A 23,005-nucleotide genomic window follows, 5' to 3' on the forward strand; every position below is an offset into this window, starting at 1 on the left:
AACTATCAGTTGTTCTAAATGTTAGTGGTATTTCCCCCTATGGAGTCAAAAGGACCTATGTTTGTGACTGCAAGAGGAGAATAGGACAGAAATAAAGTATTAGTAGCCTTTCCATTTTCATCTGTGTATGAATTTTTAATAAACATAGGATGTTCCAATGAATAGGTTTTGGCAATTTAACTTGGTATCAATTTTAAATGAACCTGATAGATTTTTTGGGGGGGGTGCGCTAAAACGACACATACATACATGCCATATATCATATATCAGTTAAAAGAAATCCCACAAATTTCATACATAGGCAACAGAGGAAGAACTCTATGCTTACCTGACAATCTTCTGGGGAAAGAAGTCCTCCAGGAGTGCCTCGGAGTAGGAGTCACTCACATGAAATAAACTGACTTTCCCTACCTTCCCAAAGGGGAAGGAGATTGTCAGTCCCTTGTTGGGTACCACACTTAACACTCGGCCCATGGCTATTTCCCCTTGTTCAAGTTTGTAAGGACCTGGTGGGTAGAGAAACAAGGAAGCAGCTAGCAGTCTGGCTTACCATAGCCTGCCAGTCCAGAGGAGAGAGGCCCGGCAGGCTTGAGGCGGCTACCTTGAGTAGGCTCATCATAGCTTAAAGCCATGAACCCACCAACCAAGTGACAGATAACCCTTCTGAAGAACTTGAGGAAACCAAGTTTAGAAAAAGGAGACCCAGGAGAGTGATGGAGTCACACAAACCAGAGAACAAAGCCCAGAGAAAAGCAAATAACCCACTCCCGGGAAGTCTCTACTGGCTTCCCAACACTGAAGGGTCTCCTTTAACCAGACAGGGACTGAAGACCCTCCCCAGCCCCTCTCCATTCTAGACACCGCTTCTTTTCACACCTATGAGTGACAGACACAAGAAAGCCTTGGGAACGTCTGAGCCGACCACAGTGGCCCTTAGGGCTTGTCCAACCTGGAACATCTTGTCTGGATGTTTCAGAACCTGGAAGGATTAAAAAAAAAAAATCTGATGTTCCCATAAAGATCTGTCACATATCCAAAAATGTTAATATTTCAATCTCTACAGCAAAGACCTCCCAAACCACCAAACCCCACATCTGCTCAGGGCTCTTTGTACCCCATGGAAACTCTTGAATCTTTTCTCCAAGGATTACTCAGACACTGACCTTGAAGCTGAGGGAGGTGAGCAACAAAGGAATTCTCCCTCGGATGTCTGGCGCAACATCTACTTCCAGCCACTTCTTAATTGCGTTGTACTGCGGGGGACAGGGCAGATGTAAGAGCATCCCAGGCCACCCCCACCAGTAAAATACACTCTCTTTAAGAATACAAGCTTCAAAACCCCAAGGGACAGGAATCCATCCTAAAGCAATCATGGCCTGACCACCTCCACATCTCATGGCTCCCGCCAGAGTCTAGCTTGACTGGCCCAGCAGAAAATGAGTCCTTCCTGGTGTTTCAGCTGAGACAAAGGAACGTGCTGAAGATGTGCTCGAGCACACTGGGACCAACCCCAACAACCTCTGCCCTCCTCTACACTTGGCTATGCTCTCTGACAATTAACCATCTTCAGGGGACATTTTATTTCTAAATCAATTTAGATTTTAATTTCTTACTACCACATCCTGTCTTATACCCCAACTTTCAACTCAATAAAACATTTACCAAGAAGCCACTGTATAAAATAGCTTATCACAGTGGTAAATAAAAGCCAAGCCCTGTCTTCAAGGTTACACTCTAAGAAGCATGTAAATAACTAGAGCTGTAAGCAGTGTGTAAAAAATACAGAATGCTACAGGAATACCCTGGCTATCAACAATTATTAAAGCTTAGACACTGGCAGCCACCATAGCAACCTGTTTATTCATTCTCTACCAATTCACTGCTTGGTACTTCTGGCATTGTCTGTGTTTATCCTGAAACATCCACGCTGCCTTTCTGATGTCTTTTAAAATTTTGGTTCTTTCAACCTTTTCTTCCCTAATATATAGTTTTAAAAGATTTGTTTATTTCTGTTTTATGTGTGTTTTGCCTGAATGTATGTAGGTATAACCCGTGCCTGATTGGTACCCAGGGAGGTCAGAAGAGGATGCTGGATCCTTGAACATCCAGAACTGGAGTTAACAGACTGCAGTAAGCCACCAGGTGGGAGCTGGGAAAGGAGGCTGGATCCTCCAGAAGAGCAGCAAATGCTCTTAACTGCTGAGCCACCTCTGAAGCCCTCTGCACTGCATTTTTGGTGCTCTCAGTTCACACTTGAGGTTGCACAGACAGCTCCTTGGAGTCAGGGCTACAGCCAGGACACACACAGAAGGGAGAATAGTAGAGGGACATCTGCCCCCCTGCCACCACTCCTTTGTTCTGGTCCCACCTAGAGGCAGGTTTTTTGCGGCAGAGGCCACAGCCCACATGGGAGTAAGGGTGATGCAAAGTGCCCATTGTAGTCTCACCCACAACTGCTCACCTTCTTGAAGAAGCATGTCACTGTCTGACCGGCCTGATATTGCTCAGTCTTCTCCAAGGGACTCTCAGAGTGAGTATTAAGAGCACTGTAGCCATCCTTCTTCAACTCACTGTTTGCAAAAAGGCAAAGGAAAGAGTGAGTCAACCGCTGGGTAGATTGAGAGAACCTCCCTCAATCGAACAGAGGGCTGGTATGGGACTCTGCTACTACTGACTCTCATGACCAACTTTCTCCTTAAAGGAAACTCTTCTCAAGAGCCAACCTGGGCTTAATCGACTCTTTTCTAAGTCATCAACCTATGTATAAACCAGCAGCGAACTAGCTCATGAGTCTTTCATAAACTTAATAAATGAAACATTTTTATTGCCAGGCCGTGTTGGCCCAACACCTTTGATCCCAGCACTTGGGAGGCAGAGCCAGGCAGATCTTCTTGAGTTCAAGGCCAGCCTGGTCTACAGAGCAACTTCCAGGATCGTTAGAGCTACACCGATGAGTCTCAAACCGCCCCCCACAAACAAATATATGTGTGTATGTACATATATAATACACACATACGTGTGTGTGTGTGTGTGTGTGTGTGTATATATATATATATATATATATATATATATATATATATATATTCTTCCCATCATACTTTAACTATTGCTGTAGTCTATAGAACTGCCTCCCAAAAAACTCACTGAATTTGACCACAGTCTCGTGTGAATTAGGCAGTGTAGACAGTAACTCTGCTCTTTGCTGCTGAGCCAGGAGCTCACCTAAGCTACCATTATCAACTTATTTTCAGACACGCACAGGCGTGTGATCTGAACGTTGTCAATCCACACTTCACTAAACAGAAAAAAAGGAGGAAGAGCCGTTAACCCCACTCATCCATTCAGATAATTTCTAAAACAAGACAAGACTCATCCATATAATAGCACAGTGATGCTGGCAAAAATGCAGAATATGGCCATACGTGCTAGCAAAATGCAGAAACATTTCTTATAGGAGAAAAGCTGCAACTGCATATATATTATGACTTAGTCATCCCACCCAAAAGAAAGCTTACAGGTGAGCATAGTGGTGTGAGTTCAGAATTGTTTGCTGTGGCATTGTTAAGAATTTTTCTGTAATTTTAAGAAAAATCAGAAACAAACCTAAATGTAACCCTTCATTTTGAGAATAAGTATGGTTTGGCACTTTCACAGGATAAATTACTATCATTTAAAGTGGTCTTAAATAAATAGATCTCCCCAAAAAGTTTCTTTTCAGCAGTGCTAGGGATGGAGTCTAGGCCTTTGCACATCCCAGGTAAGCACTCTACCCCTGAGCAACAACCATCCATTCAAAAACATTTTTTTTTTTTTTAAAAAAATGCAACTAATTTTTCTAGCCCTGTCAGTCCTGACACACATAGAAAGCTCACAGAGGGCAGGAAGTGCATTAATAAAAGTCAGTCTTTACCTAAAGGAAATAGGTGTGGTGGCACATACTCATGGAACTCTCTGAGTTCAAGGCCAGCCTGGTCTACAGAGTGAGTTCCAAGACAACCAGAGCTATACAAGAAATCCTGTCCCAAAAAACAAACAACACACACACACAGACACACTTAGTTCAAAATATATTACACTTGAACAATAAACTACAATAACTCATTCTGAAGCTACAAGTGAGAAAAAGGAAAAGAAAAGGATATTTTCAGAGGTCATAGACCTAGATGTGTTCCTGAGACATGAATATAAGAAACAAGAATGACTGGGGGGTCTTAGTGACCTCTACTGACTTCTACTATCAGCTGTAGAAGGACCTCTTCAAAAATAGAATTTTAATGAAAAAAAGAAGTATCATGCCACTGAGTAAGTGGATACAGAATCATTCAAATGTTTTTCATCCCAACTTCCAAATACTAATCTTAAAACATAAACATTAGGAGCTGGAGGGATGGCTCAGTGGTTAGGGGCACTTGTTCAGCAGAGGGCCCAGGTTCAGTTTGCAGGACTGCAGCTGCTTCTGACAGTCAGTCACTTGGCAGTACCATTAGTTTGAGACCTTACCCTTAGTTCAAGTAAATGACTTGACTTCAACCTTAATTAAAAGTTGCTAAATAAAAAACATAACATCACAGTGCAAAGGGGAAGATACTGCATTAAAACCACTAGCATGGTAAAGGCTTTTATTTTTTCACAACAAATTCTGTAGAGGATACAATAAAAAAATATGCAAAACTAAGTAAACCAGAGTAAACAAAAATATGTGGTCAATGCACCAAATCTAAAATGAATGGGCTGAATTTAAAGTTTAAAAAATATGGTCAGCAGGGCACTGATGATGCACACCTTTAATCTCAGCACTCAGGAGGCAGAGACAGGTGGATCTCTGTGAGTTCCAGGCCAGCCTGGTCTACAAAGCTACATAGAGAAGCCCTGTCTCAAAAAACAAAAACAAAAAACAAACAAACAAAAAAATATGGTCAGCAAATGAAACTCAATGTCCCAGAAATCATCCCCTACCTCAGTCACAAGCCTTCTCAGAAATCCCCTGATCCTTCAGGCTGCCGACCAGACACTGCTTCTAAGAAGTTATTCTTTTTTGTTTTGTTTTGTTTTTCAAAGATTTATTTATTATGTATACAGTATTCTGGCATTCGTGCCTACACACCAGAAGAGGGCACCAAATCTCATAACGGATGGTTGTGAGCAACCATATGGTTGCTGGGAATTGAACTCAGGACCTCTGGAAGAGCAGACAGTGCTCTTAACCTCTGAGCCATCTCTCCAGCCCTAAGAAGTTATTCTAAAAGTCCTTCTGTAGCATCCCTTGATGTAAGACCGACAACCTGTCAGATCCCAGGTGACCCTGCGAGGCATTCTTATTATGGTCACATGTCTTCAGCATAGTTTACTGATGGTCCATCAATCCAAAAAGTTAGGTCTTTCATAGGGGAAGCAGAAACAAGCAGGCCTGCAGGTCAAAATGCTTACAACCTGAAAACAGGAGTCACCATGGCAGGGACCACAGTCCTCCCCCAGTCTCCCACAAAATGTCACTACACACAACTCACCAAATCACCTGAAAGTCCACATCAGCTTTCTGTCACCAAGTTGCATGTGCTGACAGAATAAGTATTCTTGGCTACAGTGCTTACTTCAGGAATTACTGAGTTCTATAACACTGGAGCAGAAATGTTCATTTTGTTAAGACACTGGCGAGCAAACCTGCAGACAATGCTGACTTTCTACTCTTGCTCTGTGAGACAGGCTCTTCTTACTGTACAGCCGAGCCTGGCCTTGAATTTGTGGCAATCCTCCTGCGTTAGCCTCCTAAGTGCTAGGATTTCAGGTATAAGACCTTTCTAATGCTGAGACCCTCATGTTGTAGTGACTCTAAACCATAAAATTATTTCATTGCTACTTCATAAGTTTATTTTTGCTACTATTATGAATCACAATATTTGTGTTTTCCGATGATCTTAGGCAACCTGTGAAAGGGTTGACACCCCCAGGGGTCCCGCCCCACAGGCTGAGAACCACTGCTCTATGCCCACTTTAGCTTTCATACATCTAACTAGCCGGGGGGGGTGGGGGGGGTGGGGGGGGTGGGGGGGGGTGGGGGGGGGGTGGGGGTGGAGAATTAAAAGAAAAAGTAGCCAGGAGCTGAGGCTCAGCTGTGAGGTACCATGAGACCTTGGCTGCCACCCTCAGCATGCTCGAAAAAACATGTAGTCAAAGTCTGTTCTTTAAAAACAAATGAACGAAGCCTGGTCTTCCCATGTGGTACTCCTTGAGGAGATACTGAGCAGGAACTGCAGGCATGCTCTGGTGAGCTCAGAGTCTCCTGGGAGGAAAAGGGAGATGAGCAGTTCCCTGAACACACAGACCCAGTGTCTAGAGAAGTAAGAAGGCTTGGACAAGGAGAGGCAAAGATGCCACTGGGAGGATCGGGAAGAACTCAGGGTTACTGGTTCCAAAGCCCAGCACTCTTTCCATGAGGCCACTGCCAGGGTTTCCCTCACCTTGGCCGGATGCTCAGCTCCAGGATGGTCAGAACAAACCTGGGGTGACTTATTGGGAGAAACCTAGAGAGAGAAAGAAATCAAATCACTCCTTACTCTCTGCTAACAATGATCCCAGACCAGGGTCTCTGTGCCACCCTAAGTCAAGCTGATTACCACCACCTCCTCGCCTCACACTTGCACTAGGCTGACAAGGCCCCGCTGAGGAGTTTTAAGGCTATCACATCAGAGCCTGGAAAGACTTGACAAGCTGTTTCACTCTAGAGAGCATGAATGACCTACTGAAGAACCCATGATTAGTTCTTGAAATTAGCATGCCTAATTTATAGAATATTAGTTTAAGATGTGTTACATTTGTTTATGCTGTGGAATATTTGTTTAATGATGAAAGATGTGTTGCATTTTTTTTTTTGTTTTGTTTTTGTTTTTTGAGACAGGGTTTCTCTATGTAGCCTTGGAGCCTATCCTGGCACGGTCTTGCATTCTTTGTTGTATTTGTTTAACTCTGTGAAGCTGTAACTCTTCTCCTGTCTAAAACACCTGATGGTCTATAAAAAGAGCTGAATGGCCAATAGTAAGGCAGGAGAAAGGATAGGCAGGGCTGGCAGGCAGAGAGAATAAAAAGGAGGAGAAATCTGGGAGAAGAAGAAGGAGCAAAAGAGAACAAGGAGAGGAAGATATCAGGGGCAGCCACCCAGCTACACAGCAAGCAAGAAGTAAAGAAAGGTATACAGAAATAGAGAAAGATAAAAGCCCATAGGCAAAAGACAGATAACTTAGGAAAAGCTGGCTAACAAGCCAAGCTAAGGCCAGGCATTTGTAAGAAAGAATAAAACTCTGTGTGTTTATTTGGGAGCTGGGTGACGGGTCCCCAAAAAGAGCTAAAGAGAAAGTAACAACAAAAAAACAGTATGCCAACCATAGGCCAGATTCTTGAACCCTTTCTTTTCTTGCTACAGCAAGAAATTCTACTATGATAACACAACAACATAGGGGCCTTTAAGATGGCTCATGTGCAGGCCTGACCACCTTAAGTCAATCCTAAGATTCCTCAAGGCGGCAGGACAAAACTGACTCCTGAAAGTTGTCTTCTAACTGCCACACACAGGCCATAGGATGTGTGTGTCTGTGAACGCAAGTGTGCAAACACACAAATAATAAAAGACGTGCCATGGAGGATGTACTATGAAACTGCTGGTAAATAGAGTAAGAGCTATGAGGAAGCAGCCTACTAAGCACAGAATACATGCTGAGGAAGCAGCCTACTAAGCAGGCTGAATACATGCTCACTTACTCAGCTTTCCCAATGGCTTTCCAATGCAGACCAGGCCATTATTCTCACTTTACAAATTATGAAAATAATTCAAAGCCAGGTCTAATTTTAAATCAACCCTTTAACCACAACATTTATATTTAAAAACAAGGAGCTAAAGGCTCTGATTGCCCTTTAGTTAACTGAGCCTTAGTAACCCTTTTAATACTCGCCTATGCGCCCATTCCTCCCCTAACGCCAGCCACACTCCCCTCAAAGCCAGCCCAACCTCCCCAAACCTCATACTTGGACGTCTTCAGGTCTCGCCCACCGATCACTCGGGCAGTGACTTTCTCCCCAACTTTTAGGGTGGTTGTAGGAGAGGTGCCCACTGGAACATCGTCTAGAATGCGGGAGGCATGGATACAGCCAATGATGCCATCTTCTAGAGTCACAACAACATGAGTGGCCTTCACAGACTTAATGGTCCCGGTGACTTTGTCCCCAATAGCCAGGCCATGCTTCTTTTTAGTCCTCACAGTCAAATCTGAGTTCTCCTCTTCCTCCTCTTTGTCATCAGCTGTCTCTGAATCCCTCCGAGCTGGTGTGCTAGTCCTCTTAGAAGCTGGCCCTTCCACAGCCAAAATCAAACCGGTCACACCTGGTTCTGTGGTCTTGAGGGTGAGGCAGACACCTTGCCCCACATGTAGCTTCTCAGAGTCAAAGTGGAAGGTGTCGTTGAGGTGAGAGGTCAGGGAGAAAGCTACAAGCTGGCCGGTCTCCATCAAGGAAGCCACAGCAAAGGACTCCTCCAGGTGCTGCACGATGCCTTGGTGTCTACTGCTTTTTCTCAGCTGGAAAAGGGAAGAGTCCTAGTTACTCTCACACAGTATGACTACTTTACACATGGCTCCACATGGCAGTGTGTGAAGAAGCCCTGATACCCAGGAGACTGGGCTGTAAGCCACAGACATGGCTTTCCTTCCCTGAACACTCAGTTCCCAGCATAGCTTCTTGTCTTTTAGATGAGGTTTTGCTATGTAGTCCACAGTGGCCTAGAGCTCAAATATTCCTGCCTCAGCTTCCCAAGTGCTGGGATTACAGATATCATGCTATCATGCCTGGCCAGGGTTTGGTTTGAATGTAAATTCCTATGTCCAATCGTAGATCTAGTGCATCTCAAAGTTGGGAGTTATTCTGGTGAATCTGATGCACAGCTAGGAGACCATCAGTGGTCTTAAGACTGACTGGTCCTGCCACAGACCCACAGCACTTGTTACATCACTGAGGCAGGAGCCCTTAACAGGAGCTCACTGTGTTCAAAGCACTCTGCTCTGCCTGCCTCAAGAGCATTCTTCTAAACCAAAGCTTCACTTGGATGGTAAGATGGCAGGGCCTTACCACACCAAGGGAGACCGCCGGACATGCTGGCACATACCTGTAATGCCAACAGCTGGAGGATGAGGTAGGACAATGACAGAGTTCAAGGCCACTTAGTAATTTCTAGGCCAGTTAGGGCTACACATGAGAAACTCTTCCAAAACAAAATAAACAACCAGCAACTAAAAATGCTTGGGATAATGAGCAAATACAAATTGAACATATCTAACTGAAAAATCTAAAACCCAGAATGCCCGCAAACCCATGTCTTTAAAAGTTATTAGCATATGAGACTTGAGAAGTTTTACATTCTAAGCATTACAGGTTTCTTCAGATCTTCTCAGTTAGGAATACTAAACAAGTGATGCCTATGTAAATATTCCAAAATTCAAGAGCCTGAAGTTGCCTAGCATGCTGATACACACCTATAATCTCAGCACCCAGGAAGGGGAAGGCAGCCCATGGAGGGAAACCTTGGTTCAAATAACAAAAACAAAAGCCTAAAACTTTGAAACACTTCTGGTTCCAAGCATTTCATTTTGAGTAAGCAATACACAACCTGTACACTCTTACAAAGAAAATGTCTACAGATTTTGAGATTTTCCTTAAACCTGTTCTTTTTATTTTTTGGTTTTTCAAGACAGGGTTACTCTGTGTGGCCCTGGCTGTCCTGGATGCTTTGTAGACCAGGCTGGCCTTGAACTCAAGGATCCACTTGCCTCTGGGGGATTAAAGGAGTGCATTACCACACCCAGCTCTTACATTCTTACATCCATCATACAAAAGGGTACAGAGACATTCAGGAAAGAGCATGGACATGCTGCCTGGGCATAGGAAATACCCAGACCTGATGTATTTGTTTCAGATGACTTTAAAAAACAAAAATTTACAACATTTTCAACATTTATTTAAAATAAAATCTAAGTGGTGCCTTTCCTTAAAAATCAAAGACATGGTGGTACATACCTATAAAAGATAGCAATTGAGAGGCCAAGCCAGAACTGAGCTCAAACCCAAAGAGGTAGGTGGGAGTTGGTGTGGCGGTGGAAGAAAATGTACATTTAGCAACATTAGATCCAGGTAGACCTCTGATAACAACTGGATGGAGCCAAACAGTCTGGCTCTTGTTGGCCAGGCACACATCTGCCAGTCTGTCTGGTCCGAGCTCTTACCTTTCCTATTATGTATGTCCTACTTACTCAATAGAGTACCTGATTGGCCCTAAAGATAGGGGGGATCATAAATCTGTCACCCTAACCAGCATGAAAATCTGTCCTATTAGCTACACCAAGAGGTAAAAATGGAAAATGTCCTAGACAGAACCAGGCACACAGCCACTGTAACTACAGGGTCCCTGAGCTGTGAGTGTAGTGTGGAAGTGAGATACAAAGCCGCAAAGATGGCAACAGCAAGTGAGCTTACCTTTCTAGCTTTCCTATGCACCAAGTCCTGGCGAAGGGAAACATGGACCTCCAACTTCAGCATGTCCACATGAAGGACCACAACCCTCCTCTTCTGCCCAGACGCCACCTCCTGCCCTGCCGTGCAGAACCAAGCACAGTACGGTCAGCTTCGTGGGAAGGGGAAGGGAAGGTAACTCTGCCAGGCCCCTCAGTCCAAAGCGCAAAGATGGCCCACAGTTAGGGAAACCAAGGTGGTCTACCATACCTAGCTAGGACTGAGGTGGCTCTTAATTTATACAACTTAATAACATAAAATCCCAACTTTATCCAAACACAATAAGGCTCTTCTGCGCTGTCTGAGTTTCCTGCTGCTGTAACAAAACAGCCGATAGAGCAGCTTATGGGAGAGAGGTTAATTATGGTGCAGTCCACCATCGTGGGGAAGAAAGGTTAGCAGGGACTGGAAACTCAGATCACACTGCACCCAGTCAAGAAGCAGAAAGCAAAGCATTCATGCTGCTATTCAGCTCCCTTTCTTCACCCAGTCCAGGCTATCCCATTGCAACTAATATAGACAAAGTGCCCTTGCTGCCTAGGCATGCCCAGAGGCCAACCCAGGTAATTCGAAATCCTGTTACACTAATCACCACAAGATCCATACCTAAACATTTATCCTGCTATCAACAGTCTTGATTTTCATTCACACAAGGTAAATATACTTCAACTGAATCAACTCATCACTATATGACCTCGGAAATTCTGTACCCAGCAGAGGCAGCAATTAAGCCCAGGGTCTCCCAACAATCCATGATGAGCACACTCACCTGCCCGGTGGTATTTGCTGGCTTTCAAGATGAGGTCAGGCACGTGACCACTGAACACCACTGAACCATCTTCCAACACCTCTTGTACCATGACATCAAGGACCATCCCTGGGGTCATCTCAGCCAGTGTCTGCATCAACACAGAGTCTGTCAAAGCCCAAAGGAAACAGGGAATTAATTAGTGAAGGGTTCTCAGCATTCCTTTCCTCTGGAAATGTGCTGGCGTCATAGAGCAGAGGAACACTCAAACACTGAAGGAGCAATTCACTTCTTGCAAACCATCCAGCATCAGACCTGATGTGAGAGGCAGACAGTCAGATCTCTGAGAGTTAGAGGCCAGCATGGTCTACACATAGTGACTTCCAGTACACAGTAAGAACTTGTCTCAACAAAACAAACCCAGCATAAAAACAAAATTACTTAGTGTCAGGCCAGTAAGATGGCTCAGTGGGCTCCTGCTGTCAAGCCTGAAGACCTGAGTTCAATCCTTCCAACCCAGGTGGTGGAAGGAAAGAACCAACTCCCACAGATTATTCCCTGACCTATATATGCATACCATGGCATGCTCACATTCTCTCATGTGCACACACAAATAAACATAATTTTCATTTGTTTTGTTTTCCAAGACAGGGTTTCTCTATGTATTCCCCTGGCTGTCCTGGAGCTCACTCTGTAGACCAGGCTGGCCTCAAACTCAGAGATCCACCTGCCTCTGCCTCCAGAGTGGGAGATTAAAGGAGTGCATGCACAACTAACACCCAGTAAGTATTCAGACAGATCTTCATCTTAATCTGGGTAGTAAATGGGTATTCATTTCATAAACATTAATGATTACTTTACGAATGATTACTCTTTAAAAAAGCTTACATGGAGAATACAGGCCAGCAATAGAGCACTTGCCTAGCATGCTTGGAGTCCTAGGTTGGTTCATTATCTAGTAACACAAAAAGAAGAGAAAGGAATAGACAAGAAAGGGAGAAAGAAGAAAAAAGCAAGCTTGCTAAGGTGGCATGCAACTACAGCGCCATGCTACTAGGGAGACTCAGGCACGAGGGTCACTCAGACCCACAGTCTAGGGCCAAACTGGCCATACCATACAAAGACTTGATCCCCCTCATCAAACTGCACCAGTTTTTTTGTTTTGGTTTAATTATAGAAAGCTCCCAAGTCACTCTAACAACAGGTACAATAAAAGCACACACTGCTGTTCAGAACTTATCCTCTGCTTCCTGCCTCCACTTACTATGCCCCACCTTGGTTGCTCATGAGGCTGCGAACGCCCTGCAGCTCTTCCAGGCACTGACACAGGAGGATGAAGCTGGTGCTGGCCGGATCCCCCAGACTGCAGTCTGACAGCCGCAGAGACAACAGCATCCTTTGCTTTTCCTCGTCCACATTGGTCACCTTAGCCACGACCGTCTGACCCACCACGAAGTGGTCACTTGGAGTGGTTACAAACTTGTCACTCATGATCTGAACAGTGAATAAAAAAAAATGGGGAAAGGAAAATAGCTGTCCATTAAGACCATTCAGGCTGAGGACAATACTGTGGAATAGAATATTTGTTTAACTAAGTAAAGATGTGTTAACATTTATTTGTGTTGTAGAATAACTGTTTAACTATACAAAGATGTGTTGTTTTTGTTTACGCTGCATTTGTTTAACTATGTAAAGATGTGCTGCCATTTCACCCTGCCTGCCTAAGGCATCTGACTGATCTAATGAAAAGCTGCATGGCCAATAGCTAGGCAAAGAAGGGATAGGCAGGGCTGGTGGGCAGAGAGAAAAATGGAGCCTGCCAGCCAGGGGTCACATAGACAGACACGGCGGACGCAGGAAAGCAGGATAGACAGTAAGTAGATGACGAGCTTAAGGCAGCACACAGATGAATAGAAATGGGTTAATTTAAGTTTAAAAGCTAGCTAGTAGAAACAAGCCTAAGCTAAGGCGGAACATTCCTAAGTCTCCAAGTCATGGTTTGGAGGCTGGTGGCCCAAGAAAGCCTGCTTGCTACCTTTGGCGCCCAAGGCTGGGTGCCCAAACATTATTTTACCTTTGTCACTGTGGCTGCACTTTAACTGCTAGCAGCCCTGTGAATTTTGTTCACCCAGACAATGGCTTTGTTTACTGCCACTAAAGGCAGCTTTAATTAAATCTCTACTGTTTAAATAAAACTCCAGACTCAAAGGCTAGGGGGGGGGGGAATCTATGAACTAATAGAATTAGAGTAGCAACTGGCTAACCTTCCCTCTTTACTGTCATCTCTGGAAGGCACCCCATTCCACATGGCCCCAACTAAAATGCCCACTCTACACTCCTCCCTGCTACTTCCTGTCAACCAACTGCTAACCCTACCTCTCTGAGCTAAGGTTTATTTTATTTAATTAATGCAAATGGAACACATTTTCACAGAGTTAAATGCAGCAGAAACAAATGCAACCCATCTTTGCCTCGTTAAACAAACATTCCACAACCAATCAGCCCTGTGCTGCTGGCCCAGAGGGCCACACATTTGTCTATGTCCCGCAGGACTCAGTTTACCCAGCAGGCATGGGAAGTTCCACTTAAGAAAATGTTCGGATCTTTCCCCAACTGCAAAGCTTGGATTCAATGGCACAGAGAAGAAATAAGTAATTCCAAAGATATTTTGGTGCCTCCACACCTTAAAAACCATAGGAGGCTCTAAAAACCATACTGGCTATTCAGAAAAATTTAGTCTGAACATGCTATAAACACAAGTTCAGTCCTCGGAACAATGGGAACGGTCACCTAACAAGGCCACTGTCACCCAATACTGCTGTGTGAAAAAGACAGAGGCCCCTGTTTCTAAAGGATACAGAGCAGGCAGGAAGATCAGCACATCAGCTGTGTGCTCCCCTCTCCCAGTGGCTTCATGCCATTCCCACCTAAGTGGGTCCTCTTACAATACCGAGGTCCCTGCTGCTTCTCAGCTTAGCAGTCTATGAGCCGATCTCTCTCCAAAGGCCTTGTGACAGAACTCAACTTACAGCTTTGGGTGCCAAGCCGTTAAGACCTGAAGGGAACTGGACGAACACTCCGTAGTCCTTGATGCTCTTGACAAAGCCAATGAGCAGCATTCCAGGCTGAATTTCTGAGAGGCTTTTGGGATCCTGGCCACCTTCTACTGTGGAGACCAAAGCTGGTTTCCTGCAAAGAAGCTAGTGGAACTTTATTAAGGAATGTTCCAGGAAGACAAATGAAGTCTCTGTTACTCCACCCCCTCCTCCTCGTCCACTAACTCTCCTATTGCCCTGGATCTCTCCGAGCAGACAACCACAACAGGGGCAGGACACTAAAGCCTGGGAGAGGCCAAGTTGTCAGGCATTACCTGACTGCTGAGGCAGCGGCTCCCGTGGAACTGCAATACTCAGGTTTCAGGATGCTGGCCATCAACTTCCATCCTTCCAGCTAACTCCTCTCCAGATTCCTGGAGGTCTGCCAGCGGGGCACAGCATAGACCCACAGCCTGACTGCTGGGTTAGCCCATGTAGTCCCCCAATGACCCTGTCCTGCCACCAAGGAACCCCATTCTACCCCGCTGCCCTAAGGATTTTATCTTATGTTTCATAATACAAGGTAGTGTTGTCTTGAAAAACACCCACAAGCAGCAATCAAGGGAGCCATTCTGAGCCCTACACCCCAACACAGAGATCCTCTCTGGCTGACTGCCTCAACCCTGCCCAGCCCCTGCAACACTTCCTGGGTCTGTTCTTGCTTTCCAGACACTGGTCTGGTCATCAATTTGTCCTTACAGAAGCACTGTAAAGCTCAAATAGTTGATTTTCCTTTCCCTCTACTAGTCCTGCTCTAGAACTTCCCATCCACTGCCCCAGATACAGGTCAAGGATACAATATGTTTCTCACCCTGGCTCAGGCACAGAACTCGGTGAAGGGTGTCCCCTGCCTGGAGCCAGTGATGCAGCAGCGGGCCGTTGGCCACATGATCGGACAAGTGAGGCGTGGGGAGGAAAGCAGGGGTGTTGTGGGGAAGGATGGCCACCTCCAGCCCATCTTTGGTCTTCTCCAAAACCTTCACATCCACCAACTGTTCAGAATCACAAGGTAGAAACTAGTGTCTGTCCTGGGCAAAGAGCTCAGAGGTACTGAAACCCAAAGTCAGGTCACCAAAGGGCTAAAGCAAAGGCACTTTCCTCCGGACCCCACATCTCCACCACACCCCATACCAGGAGTCCTCTGGGTTCCCCTTGCCAGTTTCTCTGCTGATTCCTGGAGGAGGGAGGAAACTGCAGGCCGGCCTTAGCTATCAGAGAGGAGACTGGCAAAGCCATGCCATAACACGTCTCTCTCATGCCTGCTTCCGCTTGCTGTGTCAGGCAGGAGAGAGGCCCCGAATCTCACAGAGCCATCTCTCTTTCCCTCCACAAGCTCTAGTACTTCTCCAGTACGGATGTCACCATAAGACACAATGACTTAGCCAGGTACCTGCCCAATGTTAACAGCTCTTCCTTTCTTCTGACTGATTTCGACACTATCATTCTTTGGCTCTGAATCACTCAACAGTTTGAAGGACAGGAGCAGCCTCTCCTTGGAAGGCTCAGAGTTCAGCACAGCCACCTTTACCACCTAGTGAGAAATCACAAGTGTCTGGCCATCTCCTTAGTAGCAGGCCTTCAGAGCCTAGAGCAAAGTGCCCTCCATGTGCATTGCAGGGACCTTGGGTCAGATCCAAGGGCAGGGAAAAGATGGCAGAGATTACATTGAAAGCCCCAATAAGCCAACTTTCTAAACAAAGACACAAATAACTTCAAGTTATAGGCCTCAAGTTTTAAGAAGTTCTTTAAGAGAAACCCAAACCCACTCTCTTTCTAGCATTGCTCCTGTGGTTCATTACAGGTTACTAGGCATTTCTTCCAGGTAGTGGGCCCGGGTCCTTTGGATTCCAGTGAGTGCTGTGGGTTGTTTTTAAGTTACTCGGCCCCACTTTACCTGTGCTCCCTTCCTCTTTATTAGAAAGCAGCCATCTGACACTGCTCCATTAAACCTGTGTTCGTGGAGTCACTAGGGGTTACCTGGCCAGTGTAGAAGACCTTCTCAGGGTCAGGAATGTGCTGGTCACTGAGTTCATGCTTGGGCACCAGTCCCTGCACACTGTTGTAGAACTTTACAATGCAGCCATAGCTCTTGACCCGTATGATAACTCCATGCGTCTGCAGGCCAGGCTTCGCGTCCTCGTAGCACATAATGGCAGGCAGTTTGGATGTGATGAGGGTTTTTTTCAGGGTCATTATCAGCTTCTTCGCTTCAGGGTCACAGAGCAAAACCTAGGGAATAGATAGAGGCTATTAACAAGTCTTTGTTATCAAGATAGCCACTGACTGGTCTGCTAACTCATGAACTCCAAAGGTCATACACAGATCATTCTCCGAGAGCCAATGGCCTTTGCCTCTGATAATCTCAGTTATAGATTGTTTTGACTACTGCAGGATGGCCACCAAAAGCACAGAAATCTCTATTTCCAGTGTGTCCTTCCTCTCTATCTTAAGATGATGTGTTAACTACCCTTTCCCAGACACAGGTGTGATCGCTCTTCTACAGCAGCACTAGCCTGATGTTTCAGAAACTTACAACAGCACACCTGACACCCACCTTGTTAGCATGTTAGTGGTGCTTATTATTTATTAGTTATAACCTAATACTTAGCAATCCAATTACCTTGAGAGCAGAGAAACCCCTCCCCCATCTCTCTCTTTCTCCCTCCCTCCCTCTCTTCCACCCTCTGTTTTCTGTGGAAAGAGTCCTGGCTGTCCTGGAACTCACTTTGTAGATCAGACTGGCTTCAAACTCACAGAGATCCTCCTGCTTTTACCTCCCAAGAACTGTGCTGGATTAAAAGCATAAATCACCACGCCTGGCAAGAAACCCATTTTTAATTCCTCAACCTCACGACATAAAAATTTCACTAATGTGCAATTACTGCCTTTTATGCATCAATAATAATGAAATACAATAAACAGAAGAAAACTGGGCTTGAACTGGTAGTATGTGTAAGTGGAACAGCACACCTAGCACACAGGGGGCACTGGACTCAACTATCAGTACCAGGACAAAACAGAACCAGGAACTGCCACTGCCCAAACACAACAGGCCCTATGCTGGGTTCTGTTTAGTATCACACTTACTATGTATAACAAACTTCTTGAGGGATTTAGGTATTTTCTGGAAACCTCTAATGTTTTTGTGATGTAGTCTAGGCTTGTTGGAGGGCACACACCTGCCATGGTGCATGTATGTTTGTATGTGGGGGGGTAGAAGGAGGAACATGCTGCATGTGTGTTTGCATGTAGGGAATGGGAGGCATGCACGTGCCATGCTGCATGTGTGTTTGCATGTTGGGGGAGGCATGCACATGCCATGGTGCATGTGTGTTTGTATGTGGAGTGGGAGGCATGCACGTGCCATGGTGCATGTGTGTTTGTATGTGGAGTGGGAGGCATGCACGTGCCATTGTGCATGTGTTTGTATGTGGGGGGAGGCATGCACGTGCCATTGTGCATGTATGTTTGTATGTTGGGGGGAGGCATGCACGTGCCATGCTGCATGTGTTTGTATGTGGGGGGGAGGCATGCACATGCCATGGTGCATGTGTGTTTGTATGTGGAGTGGGAGGCATGCACGTGCCATGGTGCATGTGTGTTTGTATGTGGAGTGGGAGGCATGCACGTGCCATTGTGCATGTGTTTGTATGTGGGGGGAGGCATGCACGTGCCATTGTGCATGTGTTTGTATGTGGGGGGAGGCATGCACGTGCCATGCTGCATGTGTTTGTATGTGGGGGGGAGGCATGCACGTGCCATTGTTCATGTGTGTTTGTATGTGGGGGGAGGCATGCACGTGCCATGCTGCATGTGTTTGTATGTGGGGGGGGCATGCACGTGCCATGCTGCATGTGTGTTTGTATGTGGGGGGGGGAGGCATGCATGTGCCATGCTGCATGTGTGCAGAGGTCAGTCAGAGAGTGGGAATCCAATTCAGATTGTCCAGGTTGCAGCAAGCACCTGTACCCACTAAGCTACCTCCCAAGTTAAAGCTATTTTGTAAATAAGGTTTTGACTAGGACATGTTAACTATACATAATAATGGGTTTTTCTATGACATTTCATACATAATGTTTCACAAGGCTATTTCTGAGTCTGAACATATCCCTTGCTCTTCCACAACCTTCCACACTTTGCCCATCTTTTCTAGTTCAAGTCCCATCATGGTCAAAAGTCCAGAAGGCATTATTATCATACTAAGCTAACTCTGAAAACTGGTTCTACCGTTATAAGTTATGGGACTTTGAACAGATTCTTGGCTTTCCTACCCTTTAATTGGCACACTTGGAAAATAGGGACAATTTAGTTACTTGATAGAGTGATTTTAAAGCACAGCATATATAGTGTATGGCAGTGGCTATTGAGAATATGATTCTGTTGCTGAATCCCACCTCTCCTCTCTCTGAACTCTGACCACAGCATATAAAAGGTCACACAACTAGCCTGCTCTTTCTGCCTATATGGATACTTTAACTTACAATATACTACACAAACCAGGGACTCACTTTTCTTTTCCCAATGTTCAGTAAAGGATAACCTAACAATTACACACTCATTTCACAGGAAAAAGGCAGAAACTTCAGTTCACAAACATCTAACCATAACCAAACGTGGACCCCTCCAGGGTGCTCACCCGGCACTTGACCTCATCCCCTAGGTGGTACTTCTTCTCTGGATTCTTCATCATGATGTCACCCAGGTGCATGGAAGGCACCAGGCCTCTCATTTGCTCACCCACTTTCACCAGTATCCCAAATGGCTTTATAGCCAGCACTGTGCCCTATGGGTCCAAAGAAAAGACATGATATCCAAGAGCAGTATTTTCTTTTACTAGAGTTGCCATGTCTGTTTCAGTGCCCACCCTCCAAATCCCAAGCCAATCCTATCCTCTGCAACCAAGACTCAGCCAGGCCTATGAACAAAGCCTTTCAAGCTTTCTGGCTGAGCATATAATTCCTGTGTTCCGTGTAGGAACACTTCCTCCCAAGAGGGGACTGTGTCTCTTAAGGCATGAACTCCACCTGAAAAGGAACTACTCCATTAGTGCTCCATGGAGTAGCTGCTACCAAATCCCAACCCCAACACATGTGACCCATTGTCTCCATGGATTTTACTTTAAAACTGTTTACAGCCATCTAAGGGAAGATACAGAAATGTCAGTTTTTAGACAGTAGGATTAACGAACTGACAGTTAACATGGGAACTAGGGATGCCTGATGGTGGAGAAGCATCTACATACATGCTTGAGTTCTTACCTTTACCACTGTCCCTGTTTTGATGTCATGATAGCTAAGAAACTGAGCTGTAATAATCGATCTAGAACAAAAGAAAAATATATGATTACACAGTCTAAGGAAGGAGTTGCCTGAAATTCAGGACCTCCACAATGATGCTAACAAGACCCTCATCCAGTAAGACCAGGAGAAAGTGACAATGCATATAGACGGTCACATACCTCCCCGTGCGCTAAAATGGCACTTACTTCCGCAGAGACAGCAAGGCCAGCTCATCCATCTGGCTGTAGTCAATAATCCTACACTTGTGAGTGCTCCCTGGTTTGAAGGCCTCAGGATTGAATGTTTTCTTAGAATCAGAGAGATGGCTGAGCTACAGATATCAAGTAAGTAAAGATAAGTCAGAAACACAACTCCAAGGCAGTCAGAGTTCAAAGCACACTGAGATGACAACACATTTATCATCCACTGTAAAAAAGAGTATTTTGTGAGATGGAGAGATGGCTCAGTGGTTAAAAGCTTCTTTTAGAGGACCCAGGTTCAATTCCCAGCACCCACAAGGTGGCTTACAACCACAGTATCTCCAGTCTCATTAGGTCCACAGGCATACATGCAAGCAAAATACCCAAAATTTAAAAATATTTTTGAAAATAGTACTTACTTTGTTAAAACAACCCCTCAGCCCTTTACTATTACAGAATCTCATGAAAGACAGCTCAGATCATGCGTCAATGAACTACACTCATATGCCAGTGCCTACTTTTATAAACAAAGAGTCTTACTGTAGTTGAGCCTGCGCAGTTGGTTACATACTGTCTATGGCTGCTTTCATCATGTATGTAGCATGTATGTAGATGTACAGCTGAGCTGCTGGGACACAGATTATACAGACCCTAAGCCTAAAATACTCTCCATCTAGCCCTTTAACAAAGCTATGCTGGGACTGGAGGGACGGCTGAGTAGTAAAGAGTACATACTGCTCTTGTACCCATGATGGGTGGCTCCCAACCTCCTGTAACTCTAGCTCTGGAAGACACCCTGTTCTGGCCTCCATGGGCTCTGTGCCCATAGGGACAAAGCTACACACATACACATTATAAAAATCTTAACAACGACAACAACCACAACAAAAGGCTTCGCTGAGCCTTGGTCTGGATCTTATCTCATTCTTGTTCTTTCCACTGGCCAGGTATCACACACAGCAAGTGCTGCTAAGCACTCTAAAACAACAGACTGTCACTGCTCTGACCTTAGGGGCAGCCTTTCAGACTGACTATTAATATCAAGGGTTGAAGGAAGCAGAAAAGGACCCATCTTTCCTAAAGTCTTTCCAGGGATGAGATCTTTGACCAAATAAAGAAGCCTCCTCACCCGGGCATAGGCCAGGGCCCCATCCTTCAGCCTGAAGGTGGCCCCAGCCTTCTTGAAAAAACCCTGAACAGGAACTTTATCCAGCACAGCCCCTAGCTGCTGGTAAGAGATCCGGGTGAGTGGACGCCCAGGCTGCAGGAAGACAGGACGAAGGCTCAGTCGCACAACTCGGGTCCGAGGATGGATACAGAGGATGCAGGCTTTTACCTGGACAAAAGAGCAAAATGAGCAGGAGGCACCCACAGAACACAGCTGAGAGCAGACCATGTGCTAACCAGGGATGTACTAAAATCTATAGGAGCACAGATGCCAGCCCTGGAATCATTGTGTGGAAAAGTCAAATGGAGTTTCCCAAGGGATGTGCTAACCAGGGATGTACTAAAATCTGCAGGAGTACAGATGCCAGCCCCTGGCATCAGTGTGTGGAAAAGTCAAATGGAGTTTCCCAAGGGCATTGTGTGTTTGACTCAGTACCAAATTCATCACACCAGTGTTACCATAGTGAAGATCTGTCTGAAATGCCCCAAATATACACCTGACTAACAAGGTGCAGACTGTGCAGATTAAATGCACGCCTTTAATCCCAGTGCTAGGGAGGCACAGACAGGTGGATCTCTGTGTTTGAGGCCAGCCTGGTCTACAGAGTGAGTTCTAGGACAAACAGGACTGTTTCACAGAGAAACCCTGTCTTGGGGAAAAACAAAAACAAAAAAATGTGCAGACTGTGTCCATTCTTCACACAAACATAACTACTGTAAAACAGCACTAGAAAGTTCACTATGACATCAACAGTACTGGCCAAAAGCATGAGGAATATCTAATTTCATCTTAAAAATGAAACTGAATCATTTGAGAATTAAAAAATTCTAAATAACACACATTCTAAAATCTCCAAGTTCATTGTAAATTTTTTTTTTAATTTATTCATTTATTTATTTATTTTTGTTTTTTGAGGCAGGGTTTCTCTGCATAGCCCTGGCTGTCCTGGAACTCGCTCTGTAGACCAGGCTGGCCTTAAACTCAGAGCTCTGCCTGCCTCTTCTGGGATTAAAAACATGAGCCACCAGTGCCTGGATTGTTGCAGAAAAATTTTAATATTTAGGTAACTGTAGAAAACCCACCACTTATAACAGTGTTTATTTATTTATTTATTTGTGCAGATTTTTTTATTTGAATTAGAAACAAGATTGTTTTACATGACAATCCCAGTTCCCTTCTCCCTCCCGTCCCCTACTGCCCTCCCCCAACTAAAACCCTACCTATCACATATCCTTTCTCCTCCCCCTGGAGGGTGGGGCCTTCCATAGGGGATCATCAGAGTCTATCGTATCCTTTGGGATAGGACCTAGGACCACCCCTGTGTGTCTTTAACAGTGTTTTAATCAAGCATACTTTTAATTTTGGTATATCCCAGAAGTCAGATCTAAGCTGTGTATGCTAGCACACACCTGCAATGTCAACACTATGAACGTAGAAACAGGAGGGTCACAAGTCCAAGGACAACTCAGCTACACAGCTAGTCAGAGACTAGCCTGGGCTACAAAAGACTCTGTCCAACAAACAGAGCTGGCAACACGGCTCAGTGGATATCCATGAGTAAAGGTATCTGCTTCCAAGCCTGAATGTGACCCCTGGGTCCCATATGGTAGAAAGAGAGAACTCAATTCCCCCATGCTGTCCTCTGCCCTCCTCACAAGTACTGTGGCACACTCGCTTTCTCTCCTACACAAAACATAACTGTAAAAAGCCTGCACTACTTACAAACTCACAGGGAAACTGGGACGGGGTAGGGTAGGGAGGGCTGGAGAGTTGGCTCATCCATTAGAGCATGTACAGTATTTGCAAAGGAGCCAGGTTCGGTTCCTAGCTTACAAGCACCCTGTAACTCCAGCTTCAGATGACAATGCCTCTGGCCTCCGAAGGCACTCGTAGACATGTGCACAACAAACCCACACACTTAAACACACAAAGGTCTACGGAGGTGGTGAGTGCTGGGAAACCAAAAC

The 23,005-nt window shown here is 45.3% G+C and overlaps 1 protein-coding gene across 1 annotated transcript in view; it reads right to left on the bottom strand.

Moving 5' to 3' along the window:
• Window positions 1-23,005, bottom strand: part of Pdcd11 (programmed cell death 11) — a 45,245-nt gene that overhangs the window by 11,587 nt on the left and 10,653 nt on the right. The window contains exons 9-25 of the mRNA XM_027407090.2: window positions 21,000-21,206; window positions 19,877-20,001; window positions 19,650-19,710; window positions 19,028-19,174; window positions 16,369-16,620; window positions 15,782-15,922; window positions 15,189-15,383; window positions 14,326-14,496; window positions 12,571-12,790; window positions 11,318-11,464; window positions 10,513-10,628; window positions 8,017-8,564; window positions 6,459-6,521; window positions 2,462-2,570; window positions 1,164-1,253; window positions 877-979; window positions 329-506 (exon numbers count right to left, since the gene is read on the bottom strand). Of these exons, the coding sequence (XP_027262891.1) occupies window positions 329-506; window positions 877-979; window positions 1,164-1,253; window positions 2,462-2,570; window positions 6,459-6,521; window positions 8,017-8,564; window positions 10,513-10,628; window positions 11,318-11,464; window positions 12,571-12,790; window positions 14,326-14,496; window positions 15,189-15,383; window positions 15,782-15,922; window positions 16,369-16,620; window positions 19,028-19,174; window positions 19,650-19,710; window positions 19,877-20,001; window positions 21,000-21,206 (2,873 nt within the window). The remainder of the gene's footprint in view (window positions 1-328; window positions 507-876; window positions 980-1,163; window positions 1,254-2,461; window positions 2,571-6,458; window positions 6,522-8,016; window positions 8,565-10,512; window positions 10,629-11,317; window positions 11,465-12,570; window positions 12,791-14,325; window positions 14,497-15,188; window positions 15,384-15,781; window positions 15,923-16,368; window positions 16,621-19,027; window positions 19,175-19,649; window positions 19,711-19,876; window positions 20,002-20,999; window positions 21,207-23,005) is intronic.

This window comes from Cricetulus griseus, chromosome 3, assembly GCF_003668045.3.
Source record: "Cricetulus griseus strain 17A/GY chromosome 3, alternate assembly CriGri-PICRH-1.0, whole genome shotgun sequence".
In the NCBI taxonomy this organism is placed as follows: Eukaryota; Metazoa; Chordata; class Mammalia; order Rodentia; family Cricetidae; genus Cricetulus; species Cricetulus griseus.